This window comes from Rattus rattus, chromosome 1 (assembly GCF_011064425.1).
Source record: "Rattus rattus isolate New Zealand chromosome 1, Rrattus_CSIRO_v1, whole genome shotgun sequence".
Lineage (NCBI taxonomy): Eukaryota > Metazoa > Chordata > Mammalia > Rodentia > Muridae > Rattus > Rattus rattus.
Genome location: NC_046154.1, coordinates 244,724,980 through 244,744,423, shown reverse-complemented (window position 1 = coordinate 244,744,423; position 19,444 = coordinate 244,724,980). Strand labels below are relative to the sequence as shown.

The following is a 19,444-nucleotide window of genomic DNA, read 5'->3' as shown; positions in this document are numbered from 1 at the left end:
CATCCCTAGTGGTTCTCTGCTTCCCGCCTCAAACCTTTGTTAACTCCTTACTGTGTACAGCAGAACCACTGGGTGCTGAGTGCTTGGACTCGGAGGTATCAAAGATGTCTTTATGTCCTAGATTCTCCCTAAGTGGCAGAATGTAGTTACAAGAAGGGCATGAGGCTGGCATCTTTAGCAGGATGGCCAGACTGGAATTCTAGGTTGGGAGGTGCATTGGGGCACACTGTGTTTTATTCTAGCCTGGACTCTCAGTTGCTTTAACTCCCATTTCCTTTCCTCATTTGCAGCTTGTGGTGGAAAAGGCTGCCTCGCTTGATCAGCGTGGGGTCTAAAACAAGTAGAGCTGGTAAAATGGAGCGCTCATTTCTGGCCGTTCTTCCGGGTTTCTATCTTCTATGTCTCCTATGCACTCTGTGCCTCTTCTCTGTTTTATTATGCATACAGCAGCAGGGAGAGGGCTAGAGTGGTGGTGGCTGCACATGGGGTTGATGGCATGGAATGATCCCGTACTAGAGACATCTGTGCCTCTGAGCATCGCCAGTCCCTGACCTTAGGCACCTGATCCTAACCTGCTACCCAGGAGCTTTAACAGGAAGCTCTGGTCTCTGCATGTGTAACCTCCAATTCAGGTGACCCCGAAGCAGCTGGACCCTTCAGGATGCATATACTTCCTTTGTATGTGGAGAAGGTAGCTGTAGCAAGGTCTTTAAACTCTCTGGGCCACCTTTCTTCACTGTCAAACCTAAGCATTTCATTTTTCACTAGCTAGTCACTGAAGATCATCAACTTTAGACTGCTTTTAGTCAGGCACCACCACCATCAGCAGGTCAAGGATGTTTGCAGAAAGAGGGGGAGGGTAAATAAGGTCAGAGTAGCAGTGGGCTGGGCAGGAAGCTCAATTTCAGAGAGGAGTGTTTTAGAAGGCTATAAACACTCCAGAGCCATCTGCACAGCCAGATATATAAGGAGAGAAGAAAGGAAAATGTCCCCATGGCCAGCTGAGTACTACCTGTGTAGAAAGGCCCCCTGTTAAGCTCAATTGATGGGTACTGTGGGGGCCTGATGGATCCTTGAGTGACAGTGGGTGACCTGGTATGTCCTTTCACTGGGAAGTGGGTCTGGGGATTTCTGCAGATCCCTCAGTATGCAGAGAGGTGAACAGAGTTGATCAAGAGCAGCAGGTGGGTGTGGTGCTGAGGATGTTGGGCAAGGCAGGCAGCCACCCTTGATGCCACATTTCTCCAGCTCTTGTCCAACAAGGAAGAGAGGTTGGTCTTTACCCAGGGCATTTCCTAGCTCACTGTAGCCTTCCCAGATACCCAGACTTAGGGCAAACATACCAAACAGGGTGGATGCTGCCCCAAAGACTCACCAGGTCTAAGTGAGATACTGAGAAACTGAACTCCAGCTGCCTCTCAAAGCCCTGCTTTGTAAATGCTTTGTATATTCTGTATATGATCGTTTGACTCACACATGCCACCCGGAGTCAGTAAATGGGATAGCTCATTATTGTGACCAGTGTGCCATTCTTTGTTTTTTATCGCCCTCTGGTGGCCATATGCTATTATTGTTCTCTGAATGCAAATGGCCTCTTGAAGTGTTCCTTTTAGGTGACTTAAGCATTTTCTGAGTATGGCTTCTTGTCATGGCCTGAGTTAGTTTCTCTGTGAGATGCAGAGGAATCTAAAATGTTCGATTCTTGTGGATCTGAGGGTAAGGTAAGAAGTGCCTTGACCATGATCTTGACCTTGATCCGAGAGGGAATCCAAGAACCTGGATTCTATCTCAGAAGAGAGGAGTGAGTAGTGGGCATCGGAGAGGGGCACATCCAAAAGGAGGCCTGGGCAAGTGCATGCTCTAGTGCCTTCTATTGCTCCTGGAAGTTGTGTGGGGTGGGGAAAATTTATAAATACTTCTGGAAGAATACAAAATGCCAGGCCGAAAACCAAGAATGTACCACCACCGAAACCCAGAACAGGTGCCCCTGCAGGGTGTTCAGCTGCCAGCGTCTGGGTGCTCTCAGATGAAAAGCCACTAGGCAGGACTTTCCTGAACCTGAAAAATACTCAGAAGGATCCTCACTGTCTCCCAGAGCTCCGTCATTGCATAGCCAGCCCCTGACCCAGCATACGTCTCTGTCGTTGATGGTCTCCATAGGGCATCTGACAATCTAAAATCGCATGGCTGACATATGTCTCTTTTGACCCTCTAGTTATTCCTGAGGTGTAGCCTTAGCTCTTCACACTGGCACCTCAAGGCCTGCTCTGTCCTCTCATGTTGCCTTTGGCTGTTGTATAATCCACAGTGCCTTCAATCCTACTGGCCTGTATGCAGCTGGCTTCTGCCTGCTGTTGTGTGCTTAGCCTGTTGGTCACTTCCGCCCTCTTCAAGGTTCAGTTGCCTCCTCCAAGCCCCTTGCCCCAGGCCTCCAGGTCCACAGCTCACTCCCTACTCAGCGCCCAGGTACCTCTTTGTACCTTTCTCCCCTCCCCACGCTCATGATCATAGAAACATGAGCTCCAGTTTCCTACTGGATTTACTTAGCATTTTCCCCTGTCCTGCATTAGCATGGGAAATGAATAATTAGAGTTGAACACAGTGCTAGAAAATCACACTCCTGTAGACTGTACACACAAAATGCACATCCGTACTCCTGGCCATACTGGTTTCCATGGAGTAGGGGTGTGCAGGGGAGAGTTCTTGATGCACCTAGGGAATCAACAGACTTAGTTCAAGGCCTGCAGTCTGCTCTGTGATGCTGACTCTGGCATCGGCTCTGGACTGTGGTTGGCGGTGATGAAGTGTGCTCTGAGAGAGCCTTGTGAATGGGTGACTGCTGTATACATCTGTGTATGCATGTACGTGTGTGTATGGTCTCCTTAAATGTTCACATAATTTAGCCACACAGCATGATATGTCATAAGGCAGGTTCACTCTAGTTTGGCTTCCTGTTGCTGTGATGAAACACTGACCACAACAACTTGTGGAGCAAAGGGTTCATTGGACCTCTACATGTTATAGTCCATCCCTGAGTGAAGCCACCGAGGCAGACTCTGAGGCAGGAGCTGAAGTGGAGAACATAGAGCTGCTTCCTGGGTTGCTTTTCTCTGGCTTGCTCAGCTATCTTTCATATATAGCCCCACATTCACCTGCCCAAAGGTGACATAGCTCACACTGGGCTGGGCCTCCCACATCAATCGACAATCAAGATAATGCCCTGGTGACCGAAAATAAAAAAAAAACCACAAAACACATAAACAAAATAAAACAACCACAACAACAACAACAAACCACAAACTAACCAGCACACCAATAGGATCTTTATTAGTAATTTCCAACTTTTACTTCACATTTTTTTCACTTTATCCTTTCTCTTCCTTTCCATGTGAAATTAGGTGAGGCAGGTGAGGGTGACGTCTTCCCACACTGCCACTCCATCTACACCTTTCTCGAACACTGGTTTGTAACATAACAGGTAGCATCTCTGTGTGCTTTTATAACCACTTTCTTTCTCTCTCTCTACAGGGCCCGCCTGGACCACCTGGTGTTCAAGGGCCCCCTGGACCAGGAGGTCCCCCGGTAAGACTGGCTCGACTTTCTCTCATAGCATTTTCAAGGGCAGGGATGGCTTTCTATGCTGGTGACCAAAATAAAGCCAGAGACAGGAAGATTCTGAATGCAGATGCCTCCAAGCTTCTGCACTCTCAGGCTCCTGGGTCCAGCACTTATAAGTGACAGATAGGTCAACATAACACTTGATATCTTCTTCTGCCATGGTAAGGGGTGCATCATGCTAGTGTGCTACTCAAATTTGCATAGTTTTTTGTAGTCTCTTCTCACAAAACAATACCAAGGCCAGTGTTTGTTAATACTCTCTCCTCTATCCTTTAAAGATCATCTGGGAAACTGTCCCATAGCAGATCATGAGCAGGTTAGACCCAGCAGTGTGCAGAGGAAGTATTCGGGCTTAGGTGGACATGACAATGGTCTCAGCTGCAGAACAGACACACTGTGAGCTCACCAACCATAGATCTGGGGTAAATCTGTGTGTTACAGTGGCTGGCCGTGAGGGTGGTAGACAGCCTGAAGTACTCTCCTTAGAGCCAGAGGCCTGATCCTATGACAGAGATGGCATAGCTCTAATCTCAAATAGACTGACGGGTTTTATACTTTCCCTTTCAGGGTTTACCTGGTGAGCTTGGCTTCCCGGGAAAACCTGGGCCCGCTGGGCATGTGGTGAGTTATTTCAGCTCTTCTGCTGCTTGTTCTTTATTGATCTCCTTTTTCCCATGTCAGGAGTATTCAGACATTTGCCCTGGCCCCAGGGCTCTCTCCCAAAGCTGATGATGCCTTCCAAAGCCCCTTCCTTTACAGGAAATCATTAGGCTGTACAGGCTGGCTTTCTCTTTTCTATTGTTTCCTGAGACCGCCTCCCACTAGCCCTGGTCAACCTTGTTACTGTTTCCAAAGAAACATCCACAAAGTCCCTCCTACTAAAATGTCAAGGGTCACTATTCCATCCTTTATTTCCTGGTCTTGTTTGTAACTTATACATGGAGAAAACCCTGGCATTTCAAGGGCTTTCTAGTTTCTTCTAAGCCCTATGAATCAGCTAGCTTTAAGGTCCCAAGAAAGCTATTCAGCTAAAGGTAGACATGTTAGTTACCTTGGCACATTGGTGTAAGCCTCCTTAGACACACTAATGGCGTGTCCTGGGAAAAGTCTGCCACCCTGAAAGGAGATTCTGACCTGATGTCCCCAAACCCTGAGGGGCTGCTTTACTCAGGGGTTTACAACAAGCTCCTTTGGGAGACTACAGGTATAAAGGCCAGGGCATGGTTGGAGGCTCTGGCTGCTATAGAACATGCAGCACAGAACATCTCTCCATTCTATGTGGGTCACAGATCCCTCTGTGGATGTAGATTAAAGACTCAGGAGATAGGACCAGAGGTGGGTGCCAACCCGCAACTCAAGCTCTTCCGTTCCTCAAAGAAGCATCAGAGCCATCAAGCCAAGGCTGTAGTCCATGCTTAGCTGAATGAATGCAAATCTGTGGGAGCACCTGGTTAATGCATAGTTCCCAAGAGACGTTCCTCAGACACAGTTACCAATTGCATTGTCACCAATGTGTATGTGGTGGCAGGGCCATACAGCATCCTAAACTTACTAATCTCTTCAGATGCAGTGCATTTATTTGAAAGTATGATCATCAATCTGAGCAAGATGGCATACATTTGTAATTCCAGGACTGGGGAGGCTGAGGCAGGAGAATTGCTGCAAGTTCTAAGTTTTCCTGGGCAATGTAAACTCTTAACTCAAATAGAACAGAAAATGAAGGGTTCAAATGACCATGAACAACTGGCCCCACACCATGGAGGGGCTGTGGGGACAACAATTTAAAATGCCATTATAGTTTTATCAAGATGAGGCTGTACCTCGGCTATGGCTTTGGACTTTGATCTTTCCTGGTCATTATCATGATTTCACTGAAACAAGGTATTCCTCCTTCTGTGGCCACGATCGATGGTCAGCAAACCTCCTCTGTGCATGGGAAACAAGTCTTCCCTAAACATGACTTTGTTTTCATTTTGTTTCTTTCCTCTCTTGGACCAGGGACCACCTGGAAAGGATGGGGTGAATGGGCCACCAGGCCTGCCTGGTTCCAAGGTAGGTATTCCCAGGGTGCCTTGGCTTTGACAACCAGAAACTGAAAAGCAAAGACGATTCCTGATTGTTGGGTTCCAAAATTAGTCAATCGCCTGGGCTTTGGACCAAGGCTTAGTTGCAGTGGTTGGATGTACAAGGTCAGGTGTAGCAGAGTTTTACCAGAGCCCCCCAGGGAGGCTCTGAAAGTGTCATGGGACATTTCAGTTTTAAAGAGTCTCCAGTGGAAACCATTAAAAATGGTATGACAGGGAGAGTCAAAGGGTAGATCCTAGAAAGTACAAAACCAAAATCCCACCTTAAACACCTCAAGGGAATAAGTGGGCGGTGGATGATCTTTAAAAATTTTAAAGACTTTAAATTTTTATGAGAATAGGTACTTAGCCTGCATGTGTGCTTGTGCACCGTGTGTAGGCTGCCCTTCAGAGGTCAGAAGAGGCTGTTGTTAGTCCCTGATTTCTGGGAGCTGGGAACCCACTGAAGTACTCAGCAAGAGCAGCCATGCTCTAAACCACCGAGCCACCTCTTCAGCCCTAGCAATGGACAGTTTAAACAAATAAACTTTATTCTTAAATTGTAAGTGTGTATCTGGTCAGATGTGACCTTGAAAGGCAGCTGTGAAAGAAAACTTAATATTTTGGTGAAATTCATTGTTTTTTTCACTCAAAGTAGACTCAATTTTTTTCATAACAAAATGTAGAATGAGCACGGATATAGAGCCATGTATAGTCATTTTATTTGTTTATCCTTATTGGGCAGAGTGATGGGTTTCAGAAAGACCTTTTTGTTCAGGTATACCATGGGCATTGACTAGGACCAATTCTCCTTCCTTCTCTCTTCTTGTTAATTATTCCTATCCCTTCCTCCAGCCCTTCATCTACTACTATTCCATATACACACCCTTGATTTTATGTGTCTGTAGAAAATCAAGGATCCATGAATGACGGAAAATGTATTTTTTGTCTTTTTTAATCTGACCTATTTCATTTAATATGATGATCTGGAGTTGTATCTATTTTTCCAACAAATGGCATAGATTTATTACTCTTTATGACTGAATAAAATTGGCACACATGTATACATATATTCATGCTTTCTTGCTTCCATTCCATCTGTTGACAAGAACCTAGGCCAATTTCATAATTTAACTATTGTGAATGGCGCAGTATCTCCTTTTTATGTTGGTTTAGAGTCCTAGGGTTACATTAACAAAAGGCCATTTATGCAAATGCTATTTACTCCCCTCTCTAGCTAACCAAGTACTTAGTATTTTCTAATCAAAAGGTATCCTCATATTGTCCCTAGTCCAAATCTCTCAGAAGGGAAAGAGATGCCATTTGTACTCAATCACGTGCTTTAAGCAAAAGAGCTTGGGTATATGGGATGTGGGAGGATGAGAATTCAGAACCACCTATACACAGGTGACCCTGTTCCAGACCTATCTACAGCCATCAGTAGGTGCATTCAACCAAGCGTGGTCCCTTTTGTGTTGACTCTGCATTTTCTTCCCACAGGGAGAACCAGGGGACCCTGGCGAAAGTGGTCTGCCTGGAATGCCTGGACCTCGGGTATGACTCTCCATTCATGTTGCATCTATGCCTCCAGACGGGGTCTATGACTGTATGTGTACGGTCTAGGGATCTCAAAGGAAGCATGAAGATAATTGGAGAAGGGCTAGTTAGCAGGGTTGGCAGATCCATGGGGCTCCATCATGATACCTTGAGTTTAATCACAGCATAGCCAAGATCACCTCCTAGGGAATGATTCTAGGGGATGATGTGGTCCTGCTAGGGAGACCGGCTACATAGTGGAGGCCCAAGGAAAGCTGGAGCCCTAGGAAAAAGATACCACATCCACTGGCTAGTCTGTCCTGCCCGGGAGTGAACAAGGGGATAGAGGCATTTCTCATTTCCTTCTCCTCTAATTTTTTCCCTGAATTTTTGTCTTTTTTCAACTAACTTTTTTTCCCATGACTTCTGGTGTCTAGTCCCTTCTTAAATGCAGTGATGGAGAAATTCTGCTGGAACAGTCTGAAAATTCATCACCCACTGGGCTTTCAGCAAATGGACCAGCACGAGCATTGGGTGTAGAAGCAGGCTACTCAGCTTGTGATTGACAGGACACTGTCATGAATGTATACAGTCCAGTACCTTGTGTCAGAGGCTCTCCCTACATGCTCGAAAGTTCCTCACTCTGGACTTCCTGATGGGCAACAATGAGATGCAGGATCTTGCTTCCCAAAGCCATCAATTCAAAATCCCAGTATATCCAGGGCTCAGAATAGTCAATAGAGAAGAAAGGGGAGCTAGACCCTGGTGTGCGGTTATACATAATGCCAACTTTTAGCTCTGAGGGACAGACTGTGTCAGGAGAACTGCCACTCTACCTGCCATCTGCTCTGCTCCTGCTCCACCATGTGTGGGTTGTTTAAGAACAGTGCCTGTCTCTCTCAGCTCTATAGTGCCCCCTTCCTGGCCACAGTCAAGGGACAGTATGGAACCTACATAAGGACTTGCATCATGGAGGGACTTAATAAGTCAGTCCAATTAGAGTACAGGATGGACTGAACTGAAATAGCTGATATTAACAGGGATATTAATAGGGTAGTGGAAGGCCTATCAGGTCACCTCATCATCCTCATTGGATGGACAGTGTTCAAGCTCAGTATATGTTTCAGTAGCCTTCAGAGTTTCCAGCCACACTCAATTACTTATTCTTCCTCAGTACCTAGGAAAGAGTTCACACAACAGAGGAGTCCATGCCAACTGATTTCAGGGGAAAACTTCAGTGGTGAACAATTTGCAAAGCTCTGCTTAGAGAAGTTCTTATGCGATGTGCTGTAAACCTGGGGGTATTGATGGGTACTGTAGGATTCATAGGGAATTTTACAGTGTACTAACTCCATGTGTTGGATCATTTCATGGAACCAGAGCTATAGGCTAAGATGGATGTGTACACTAAGCATACGTTTAGTTTCTTCATCTCCACTACTACTTTTCCTTCCTTTTTTCCTTGCTTTCCTTTCTGATAATCCACGCTGCCACTGGCCTTCACAACAAGTTGAATTGGCACAGCTATGGGAAAAATCCATACCCAGTCTTTCATTCATGAAAGCCATACTTCTTATGGATATCTATACCAAAGCTTTTACTAAATAGTGTGCCAGATATTAAACATATATTTCCTCTCAAGGAATTAGTGATTTTTTTCAGACAGAGTTAGAAATTAACCTGTCATGCACCCATTCCAGCAAGGGCCAGGTGATACAGCAGCTGATAGCTTTGGAATGGGGTTCTTCTGATCTGGTCTCCCATGGCAGTTTGATGGCACAAAGTTGGAGAAATGTGTTCTTTGGTTTGCCGTGACAAAATTCTTCAGGCTCAATGATTTAGAAACAACAGAAATTTATTGCTCCCACTTCTGGGGGCTGCAAAGTTCAAGGTGCATGTGGGGGTCAATTTGGAGGCTGCAAGATGCTTTCTGCTTTGTAGGAGATCTATCCATCCTTAGATGCTATGGTTGCACCAGAGGTAGAGGATAAGATGAACACTTTCCAGGAGAGCAACCTTCATGACAGGCAAGACCAGTGGGCTCTCCCAAGCTTTTTTCAGTAAAGACACTGATCCCATTCAGGATGAATCTACCCCCACACCTGACTACTTCCCAAAGGCCCCACCCCATGGTAACTCTTTGAAGATTATGTCTTAACATAATTTTTTTAGAGGAAGCATTAAGACCACAGCAGAAACTTTATAGATGAGAAAAAATATGATCAGGGAAAAGAAATGGTGTGAGCCTCTCTAGGGCATGCTTTCTCCTAGAAGCCTGGGAACATATGCTCTCCCACTGCAACATTAGGGAGAAGGAGAAAGTAAACTCCTCCCTGCTTCTAAGCCTAGGGGACTGCCTGATTTTATGAAAAGAAGGAGCGATAACCAGGAAGCCTGAGTCTCAGGGACACATTCTGTACCAGTTCCTCCTCCTTTGCTGAGCCCAGAGTAGGGTTTGGAGATTCCTGATTGCTGGATTTGGGGTGCATCTAAAAGTTCCAGGTTGGGCTCATCGTTGTTTTAAAATGCAGGTTCAGGGTCACAGAGAGCGGATGCAACATGCACGACTCTCAGGGGAAGCAGAGGACATTGCGAGAGAGAGTAGAGTTCCTATCTGTAGAAATAAAGAACACTTTGGGTTTGGGATTCAGGGTCTTGGGACCTAATGTCTCATTTTTAGAGAGCAAAGAACCATGGCTGGCAGGTACTGTGGATGTGGGGGCCCAACCGTGGAGTGACAGCCATGTTTGAAGGTGTACATAGAAGATAGCAGAACTTTGTTTACTCTGTCTACAGGGTGAAGTTGGGGAGCAGGGCCTTGCAGGTCATCCTGGTGAGAAGGTTAGTGTGCTCATATTTTATTTATGGTTTAACTCTTTAATTAATGAATTATCGTTATACATCATGTCCTAGATAAACATTATAAAGTTTCACAAAGAATCATGCCTTTTGAAAGTTCATTACATTTAGTTCATGCCTTTGTTTGTTTAATAGTTTTAAGCATGTCTTAGTCATCAGTAGTTATGCTGAGCATTAGAACCCATTGAGGAACCAAAAGAAACTGGGAATAAGAACAGTTTAAAAGTGTAGTGATGGAGGCACGCCATCCTAAAGAGGGGTTAGGAATGTGAGGAAAGATGCTAAAGGGCTGGCCCTGTAGCTGAGTCCTAAAAGGCTGGAGAAGTTAGGTATGCAGAGAGGCAGGATAAGGGTCACTGAAAGAGGAAATGGCCTAAACAGGAAGGAGCATAGGGTACTACTACCCATGTGAGGAAGCTTGAAATATATGAGAGGACAAAAAAACATGTGACCTAGGACCTCTCTCATAGGGAAAGCCTCCCACCAGTACCTACTGGTTTTGTTCTCATAGGGAGAAGTTGGCCTTCCTGGTGCTCCAGGCTTCCCAGGAGTACGTGGAGAGAAAGGAAACCAGGTAAGTGGGACTGCCTCTTGCTACCAGAGTCACTGTGCTTATGCCCAAGGAAAGAGCATCTTCTGGAGTCTTCCTCACTTGAAATAAGGCGATGACTTTGACTATGAGAATAGAGTTACTCCCAATGTTGAGGGGTAAGAAATACCAGATCAGAGTATCTTGGCATGAAAGGACCTTAACTGAGAGACACCTCTGAGAAGAGCTGGCATGTTCAGAGGAAACGTGAGGCACCAAAATCAGGAGTCAGCTGCTCCCAGAGCCTCCTTGGACTTAGGTTTCACTGTGGCCATTCTGCAGAGGAGGCGAGGGCAGTGAAGAGGAACGGAGCACAGGTGTGATGCTCATTCCTGTCACCCAAGGCCAAAGTGCCCTTACTCAGATGGGCAGAGGTTCTAATGCTTTTTATGCACCCTTTACTTTAGGGAGAAAGAGGTGAACTGGGACTTCCGGGTCTGAAAGGTGCCCAAGGAGAAAAGGTAACAGCTGTCTGCTCTCAACCTTATCACCAAATTCCCTAGCTGCTTTCCAGAGGAGTGGGAGGGAGGGAGGGAAAAGGAGGAAGAGGGAGAGTTTTACAGAATGCATTTGTACTGCTCCAAATCATGTTTCTGAGTAATCCTATCACAGAGTAGCATTGTGACTCCATCTTAAGGGTCTGTCAACACTGACGTGTCTGTTTTCTTCCAGAAAGCCTCTGGCTGATAGTAATCTTATCCTCTCTGAGGTAGTTTAGAATGTCATTTCTTCTCCATCTGCCAGGATAAGACCCAGAGCCCACGCTCTGACCAGTTCACAAAGTCCTGCAAATTTGGATCCTAGTTTCTTAAGCTGCTGGTTATGAGTGAAGGGGATTCCTCCTCGTTAGCCTCCAAGTCTGCTGATGTCTGGTCAGCTTCTTCACACTACACTCACAGAATGTTGACACATAGTACTGATTCCTTGGCTCCAGGGATGCTCAAAGGCTCAGCGGCTCCTTCCTCCTGAAAGGCATCTGCTCTGACATTGCACTTTATACATTCTGGTTCTCAGCATACCTTCCGCCTTTCCCATTCCTTGACTCCAGCCACATCGGCAACATGGTCCTGGGTAAGGCTCTCCCGGCCTGCTGGTTTCTTAATGCTGAAAGAAATAGTTCTCATTTTAATGGAATAAGAGATGATTTTTTCTGGAGTGAAACATGAGCAACTATGACCTAGGAACACAGATTTAGATCACCTCAAATACTGTGTTTCCTGTGAGGTAGTGATTTCAAAGGTGTTTAATAGAAACAGAATAAAGGACGCAATAAACCAAGATGTGTTTCAAATAGTGGAAGCATCAGATGGAAACACCATCATAGTTGGGTTACAGCAAAGTGGTGGAAACCTCTGTTATAGGCCACACATGCTCTGTGATAGCACGATTAGCTTTGGGGTAGTGGAAACTACTGATATATTAATACATTGCAAACTTTTACCTAGTAGTCACAAGGATGTTAGACCCAGGTGGGAGGGGAATGGCTCCCACAACATACCAGCCTCTACAATCTTTTAGTACTAATTCACTAATCTGCTGTGAAAAGTTCCAGTAAAGGTTCTTGCTGCTTCTTTCCAGGAACTTTTGTTCAAACTTGGACTCTGAGAAATGCAATTTCTATTAGAGACAATCCTTTTCAGGATTCAGATGCTTAGAGAGACCACAAAACTGTAATTGCTGTGTCAGAATCATCAGCAGGCTTCTAAAGATTCTTCTAATAAAGCTAGAACAAGACACTAAAGCAACACTGCTCTCCTCTGACTGGGCTTGGCGAGTCTTTGCCTCAGCCTTGCCCTCCACTGTTTGCCCTATAGCAAGCACCTGAAATCGGGGATGGTAATTCTTCCTGCTTGTTGAGGACAACTGAGAGCTGAAAACTCACAAAGAACCAGGATTTGAATCCAGACCTATCAATCCCAAACTTATTCCAAACCCATGGCTTTCTAAAGTTAAGCCTCTTACTCAAACTTGGAGAGTCTCTCTCCCACCACCTGCCTAACAGTAGCCATTCTTCCTGCACAGCTCTGGGAACAGACAAGGAGACCTTTGGCAAGGTATCCTGTGTCCTCTGCTTTAGACACCTCTCCCTGCCTCTTTTTATTTTGTACCTATTTGTCTGTTTGTCCACACTCTTACTAGGAAGTACTGGGTTTTGATCCCTTGGCTTGTTAATAGTAGCAAGGAGATGGGGTAGGAATGATGGTCTCTAGAGCCCTAGAGCATGAGACCTGCCCTGTCAGGAAGGAGACAGAGTAAGTCAGTCACATCATGACTCTGATGGTTCTTCTTCTGGAACGTCTGCCGTGTCAGATCAAGTGAAAAGCTGGATTCTGAGTGGGAATCCAGGTGCCTGCCTGCCTGTCTCTCTGTCTGTCTGACTGTATATGTTTGTACATCTGGACTGAGGTTTTTGTGTCTCACTGTCTCTATTGTTGAAACACAGGGAATCATGTTAACAATAATAAATCAGACTTAGGAAGACAAATGCCACATGCTTCCTCTTGCGTTGGCATCTAGATTTTTCTTTAAAAATGTATATGTGTGTGGCATATATATGAGGACACGAATGTATATATGACATTACAATAAAGATGGGGAATTTGGATGAATAAGGGGAATATCAGCAGTATGGGGTTTAGGAGCTAAGTACATCATATATTATATAAATATATAAAAATGTTATTATGAAAGCTATAATTTTGTATATAAAATACAAAAATATTGTGTGGACCTATCTATAGAGATAAATCAGTTCATACACATGAGATACATAACTTAGAATGCGATGTGTAACAGAAGAAGCAAGCCAAAGGGAACGCTACCATTTTAGTGCTTATGATATGGTAGAATCTGGTTTCCAGTTCAGCTGAATCAGCCCATACACTTGTGCTGCACATTAGAACAATCCTGGTATATGTGGGTATGTGAGAGAGAGCAGTTTGCCTCTTGTAAGGGAGTAGCACAGCTCTGGGGTTCTCTCGAAGGGAACTAGACTTCGATATGGCCATGAAGCTAAAGGTGGGAACATCTACTGTAACTGCCTTTGATGGCAGCAGTGCAAACAACTTCAATATCCTGTTTGTTATTACAAAATGCTGGAACGGTACATGGTACTTAAATAATAACCTGTAGATAAACACACCAGTCTAGAAATTTAAAAAATACACATCTGAGATACTGTATAATTTAGAGAGAGAGAGAGAGAGAGGGAGAGAGAGAGAAAGAGAGAGAGAGAGAGACCTATCAAAGTATGTGCTGGGAGGGTGGACTACTTTTCTGAGGGGAAAATGTTGTTATAAACATTTTCTCCCATCAGCAGAATTGACCTGATTAAGATCATATTTTTTTTTCCATTTCTCCTAGGGTGAGGTTGGTCCAGCAGGTCCCCCTGGTTTACCTGGAAGCGTAAGTTACTCTGATTCTAATCTTATCTCCTTCTCTGAATTCCTAAGGCAATGGGATTCACACACACACACACACACACACACACACACACACACACACACACAGACACACACACACACTCATACCAGGTGTTAATATGCTTTCATTAAGTTCATTAGATAGACCCACTCTTAGTCCTTCTAGTGACGAGAAGGCCTATACTTAATTTATTCACTTTATTCAGCAAAGGTACAATTGTAATTTATCAGAATATATCATAGACATTGAGAGTGCACCTCCACCTATTACTTAAAGGGGCGCTGAGACGAGAATCTGGAGACAATCCGTTTGTTCAGGGCGGGACCTTAATACCATACCCCAAGCCTCTGACTCCTCTCCCACCTTCCACAGGCATCCTCAGTGTTTGGGGATTTTTCAAGGCTATCTGATGACAGTCTTGGCTTTTCAGTTGTGGCCTATGAGTGTGTTCCAATAGATTTTTGCCTAATTGTGGGTTGAGTGTTAGACAAGTTAAGGATGTGAACGAAAATTGACTGTGAAAGAAGGAAAGATAGCCCAAGATAGCATGGTGCTGTGTTGACAGCATTCTACTTTTCCATGATCACAAATCAGAATCTTATATCAGGTTTAGCATAGATGTAGCTTCTGTCTGGGATCTTTATTTATAATAATAAATATAAAATGGCCTCATTTCTTATCAGCTATCTTATTCCCAAATAATTTCACAATGGATCTAGTTTTAGAATTATTTTTTATTTCAAAATTCCTTCTGCATCCACAACCCTTTTGTGATTCTGTTTGTGCAGTTGACAGAGACATTAAATATAGATCTGTTTGCGAGTTCTAATGGAACTGCAGATAAATTCCCTCTCTGGATGGCCCCAGGTTTTACCCTTTTCCTTTTACCAACACCAGTTTCCTGGGGCAACTAAAATGTCCTTGGGGGTTTGTTTCAGTAGTCTAATAAAGAGGATGCCAGTGTCTTTCTTTAGAATATATTCTCTCCTATGAGGATGGTTATATTTATCTAAAAACTGTATATAAGGGTATACATTGTAGTGTTGCTTACAATGATGAAAAATTATGAACTCTTTCCATGATTATATCATAGGATTAAGTAAATTCTGGAATATCTATATAACAAAATCCAATTTTATACAACACACACATAAACATTCACAGACACATAGGCATGCATATGCTCACATACACACATGTATCCACCCCTACATACACATATAATACACATATATACATGCACACATACACACACGTATATAAATACACTCATGCACACATACATATGCATGCACATACACACACTTTTTAGAGTCTTGAAATTTTATCAATGAACACACTAAATAGAAAACACTAAGGAGGAAAGGTTAGTTTGTGAATCATTGAGAACAAAGTCTTCCATGTTCTGTGTGGAGTTAGGTCCTGACCCTATATGGCTTTATTACTCAGATGTTTTTAGGGGTTTCTGTCTCTGTCCTTTGGTTTCCTCATCCACACAACAGGGCAGAGGTAGATCACTTCCTGTCACCAGCTGGCGAAATCATCTCTTGATGCATGTGATTAATTGGCAACGATGTACTCAGGTTTACTCCTAATAAACTTTTTGCACAAAATGCATTGTGCATTTCCATATTTTCTGAGCTCTGTGTAAACACTAACATGGGCTCTAATGGGCTGACCAGAGACAGCTCTCTAACTGGGAGGAGTCTGGATTTGAAGGGAAAGAGAAGAGCCAACATTTTACATTTTGTGTGAATGAACATGTTTCCCTGCCTGCTCAGTTTGTCTGTTGAGCTTAATGCTCTGGGCCAACCACTGGCAGCCTTCGACCTCACAGAGAACTAGACTCTCCATGGGGAAGGAAATTGAAGGTGTACAAATGTAAAAAAGTCAAATTATAACTATTTGTAGATAATGTATTTTGCATAAAATATCCCAGAGCTTCTAGAAATGATTAACACCCTCAGCAAAGTGGTGGAATTAAAAAATCACTACCACAAAAGCCAGTAGCCTTTCTATATCGACAACAAACATGCTAAGAAGGAGATCCTGGCCATGTTCCAATTCATGGTAGTTTAAATATATATCTAGGAATAAACCTAATTAGGGAGGTGAAGGATCTCTACAACTAAATATTAGATCTTTGAAGAGAGGGATAGAAGAAGACATAGAAAGACCTCCCAGGCTCATGGACTCAGAATTAATATTGCCTGATCTTCTACCATTCAACAGACTCAATGCACTCCCTATAAAAATTCCTGTGTTATTCTTCACAGAAATAAAGTAGAAACCCCAAAATTCACATGGATACAAAAAAGACCCAAATAGGATGGATAGTGCTGGAGGGGATCCCCACTCCAGATCTCAGGCTATATTACAGAGCTGTAGTAATAAAAACAGCATGGTGCTGGCAGAGACCCAGACATGAAGATGAGTAGAACCCAACAAGCTCCAAGGATAGGAATACACTCCAATCCGAGATGCCCCCCCCCAAATGCTATCCAGGAACATCCAGTACAGTTGATGTGCATATCAATGGGACTCAGCCCTAATTTTTATGTGACTACTAGAGGAGGAAAGGGAATCTATGGAGACAAACAGAGGACTCCTGAAGAGAGGAGCACCCAGGCTCAGGGAATAATGTGAAAGCATTGAGGCCAGACAAACATGGGCTCAGTGCAGCTTGGGTAGCAGTAAGGCTGGAGAGTCACTCAAGTTTATGATGGTCTCCACTGGCCATCCATGAGCCAATGGCTGGGATTCCTTGTTAGTCTCTTCCCCTTTGTCCCTAGCTAGCTCAGGTCAGGTGATAATACTGGGGAAAGATAGATAATTGAATTCAGTGTTAGGCCCCCTTCCAGTTGCCTGCATAGCTTTCCAGTGGGTTTTATCTGCCTTTTACTGATGAGGGCAGAGAAGCTAATAGAAAATATCTGAAGTCATGGAAGGTTTGGGATCACAAGGCATCTAAATTTATGGATTGCACTTCCCATCACTAATGTATGAGAACACACAGACCACTTAAAGAAAGCTGACTGTTGAATGAACTCCATGATAATAAAGGACACATGTAAAACTGGACACATATGTGTTTAGTACCTGGATTAGAGAGGCAGGAGGCTTAGGAATTCAAGGTCATACTTGGCTATTTCAAAAGTTTGAAGCCAGCTTTGAAAGACATGAGATCCTACCTCAAAAGCACAAATCAAATAAAATACTTTTCTTTGGTGAGGATGGCCACTTGCCTTTAGTAGGTTGACTGTGCCCTGTTGGACAACTCCATACCACATACATATGGACAGCACCAATAATATTCTGTGGGTTGTTAATAAAGGAGGACATGAGGCTGAGAGGGAGGAATACATAATACATACATACATACATACATACATACATACATACATACATACATACACACACACACACACAAATATTTTAACAATATACTAACACCTTCCACAAAAGACAAATATGAAAAAGCATTTCAAGTCTGTGCTCTTTGGTTTGGCAAATCTTTTACGAACAGCAAGATTAAAAAAAAAAATGAAATGGAAGGCTCCTTTGATTCTCAGCTTTCTAACTTGTGTGGTTTCCATTTCAGCCATCAATATTCACACCACACCCAAGAATGCCAGTAAGTAGCCGTGGGCTCTGTATTTCCCATAGCCTCAGCTCATCTGGTGATGCTGTGGGGGGTAGGGGTGGGGTAGCAGTTGGGGTTTTATGAATTCACTTCTCAGCCCCTTCATGTCAGTTAGGCAGACTCAGGGATTCTAGAACGTGTCCTGGAAAACAGCAAGCTACAAGTTATTGCAAAGAACTGGTTGTCACAGCGGGTAGGCATTCTAGGGCCATCACCCAGTGGCCAAGAGCAAAAAAGGCTTTCCTCTCTGTGTAGAGTTTATTTTGTTGTGCGCAGAGCTGCTGGTTTCTGCGAGACTAGAGGTATCTGAGCTGCCAGAATAGTCCCTGTCGAGGTTGGCAGTGAAGAGACCAAAGATGGAAACACTTCAAGCTCTCAGTCCACCAAAGTTGCTGCCCCATAGACATGATTTCTGCCATCTTCCATTCAGACTGCTAGGGAAATGAAACTTCAGTAGTTTCCTGCAGACACTGAGACACTTAATAGGAAGATGGAGATCAGCTCCACAGCCTGGGGAAGTGGGGGCCTCCTCTTCTACCTTCCAAGAAGTCTTCTGAAAATTAAGCATTTTCAGAATTGTAAAAGGATATATATATATATATATATGTATATATATGTATATATATATACACACATATATGTGTATATATATACACATATGTGTATACACACACACACACACACACACACACACATCTATCTCCCATGTAAAAGGCTCACAATCCAGCACAATCTGGGCATTGTATTTACAAGCTGGAAGCCTAGATTGGGCAGGTTTTGGAACTACCCTAACTTACATCCCAGCCCTGTGTCCCTCATTACTTGTGTTTCTCTCTGCCATGTGTTCATGGTTCTTCCTCCTCTTTTTGTCTCTTTTCTCCCCCTACCTCTCCCTGCAACCCTCTTCCAGGTAACTGAAAAACGGTCTACCTCTATCTACCCCCAAATCACAGGCTTTATTCTTTTATTGTCCAATTAACTTGGGGGACAAGGTTGCATACCATTACTTGATATATGTGAGGATCTCCTCATCAGGGAGCAACCCGATTTTGAGGGCTAGTAATTAGCATTTGCATACAGCACCAGACCAACCCCAGCCCAGAATCTCTTTATGCTGCTGGAAGCACTGAGGCCAGGATATGATATTTTGACACCACTAAGACCGCCATTCCCTCCTTCTGTTTTTAAAACAGGGTCTCACCCTGTAACCTTGGCTGACATGTAACTCACTGTGTAGAACAGGGTGGCTTCAAATGCAGAGATCCTCCTGCCTCTGCTTCCCGAGTGCTCAGATGAAAGGCCACCATGTTTGATCATCTTTTCTTTTTGTTGTTGTTCCCCTCTCAGTATGATATGACCTGTGTTAGCTGAAAGGGTGGAGTGGAAAGGTATACAGTCCAGCAGCACTGTCCTCATTTCTTCAATCACTGTAACTCCAGAGCAGCAGTCTTGTGTATGACAGAAAGGAATGGGGCAAGGAGTAGAAACTGAATCAGAGGCTGGAGTTGTTGAAGGATAAGGAGGGATGTTATGCATTGGAAGCAGGACAGGAAGGAACTGCAAGGGTGCATCTCTGGCAGCCTGGAATTCAGGAATTGTCAGGGGAGGTGTCTGCCAGTCTTAGCGGCTGCCTTTAGTGATACCCCATCTGTCTGTGTGTTTCAAGGCTCATCTCCTTGCCCACCTCACTACCCCTCTCCTAGCACATCCCGC

General features: G+C 44.1%; 1 protein-coding gene across 1 annotated transcript in view; it reads left to right on the top strand.

Annotated features, from left to right (window-relative positions):
* Col22a1 (collagen type XXII alpha 1 chain) overlaps positions 1-19,444 on the top strand; it is a 208,664-nt gene that overhangs the window by 89,619 nt on the left and 99,601 nt on the right. Inside the window, exons 23-31 of the mRNA XM_032890864.1 lie at positions 3,529-3,582; positions 4,186-4,239; positions 5,617-5,670; positions 7,182-7,235; positions 10,014-10,058; positions 10,588-10,650; positions 11,073-11,126; positions 14,029-14,070; positions 17,690-17,722. Of these exons, the coding sequence (XP_032746755.1) occupies positions 3,529-3,582; positions 4,186-4,239; positions 5,617-5,670; positions 7,182-7,235; positions 10,014-10,058; positions 10,588-10,650; positions 11,073-11,126; positions 14,029-14,070; positions 17,690-17,722 (453 nt within the window). The remainder of the gene's footprint in view (positions 1-3,528; positions 3,583-4,185; positions 4,240-5,616; positions 5,671-7,181; positions 7,236-10,013; positions 10,059-10,587; positions 10,651-11,072; positions 11,127-14,028; positions 14,071-17,689; positions 17,723-19,444) is intronic.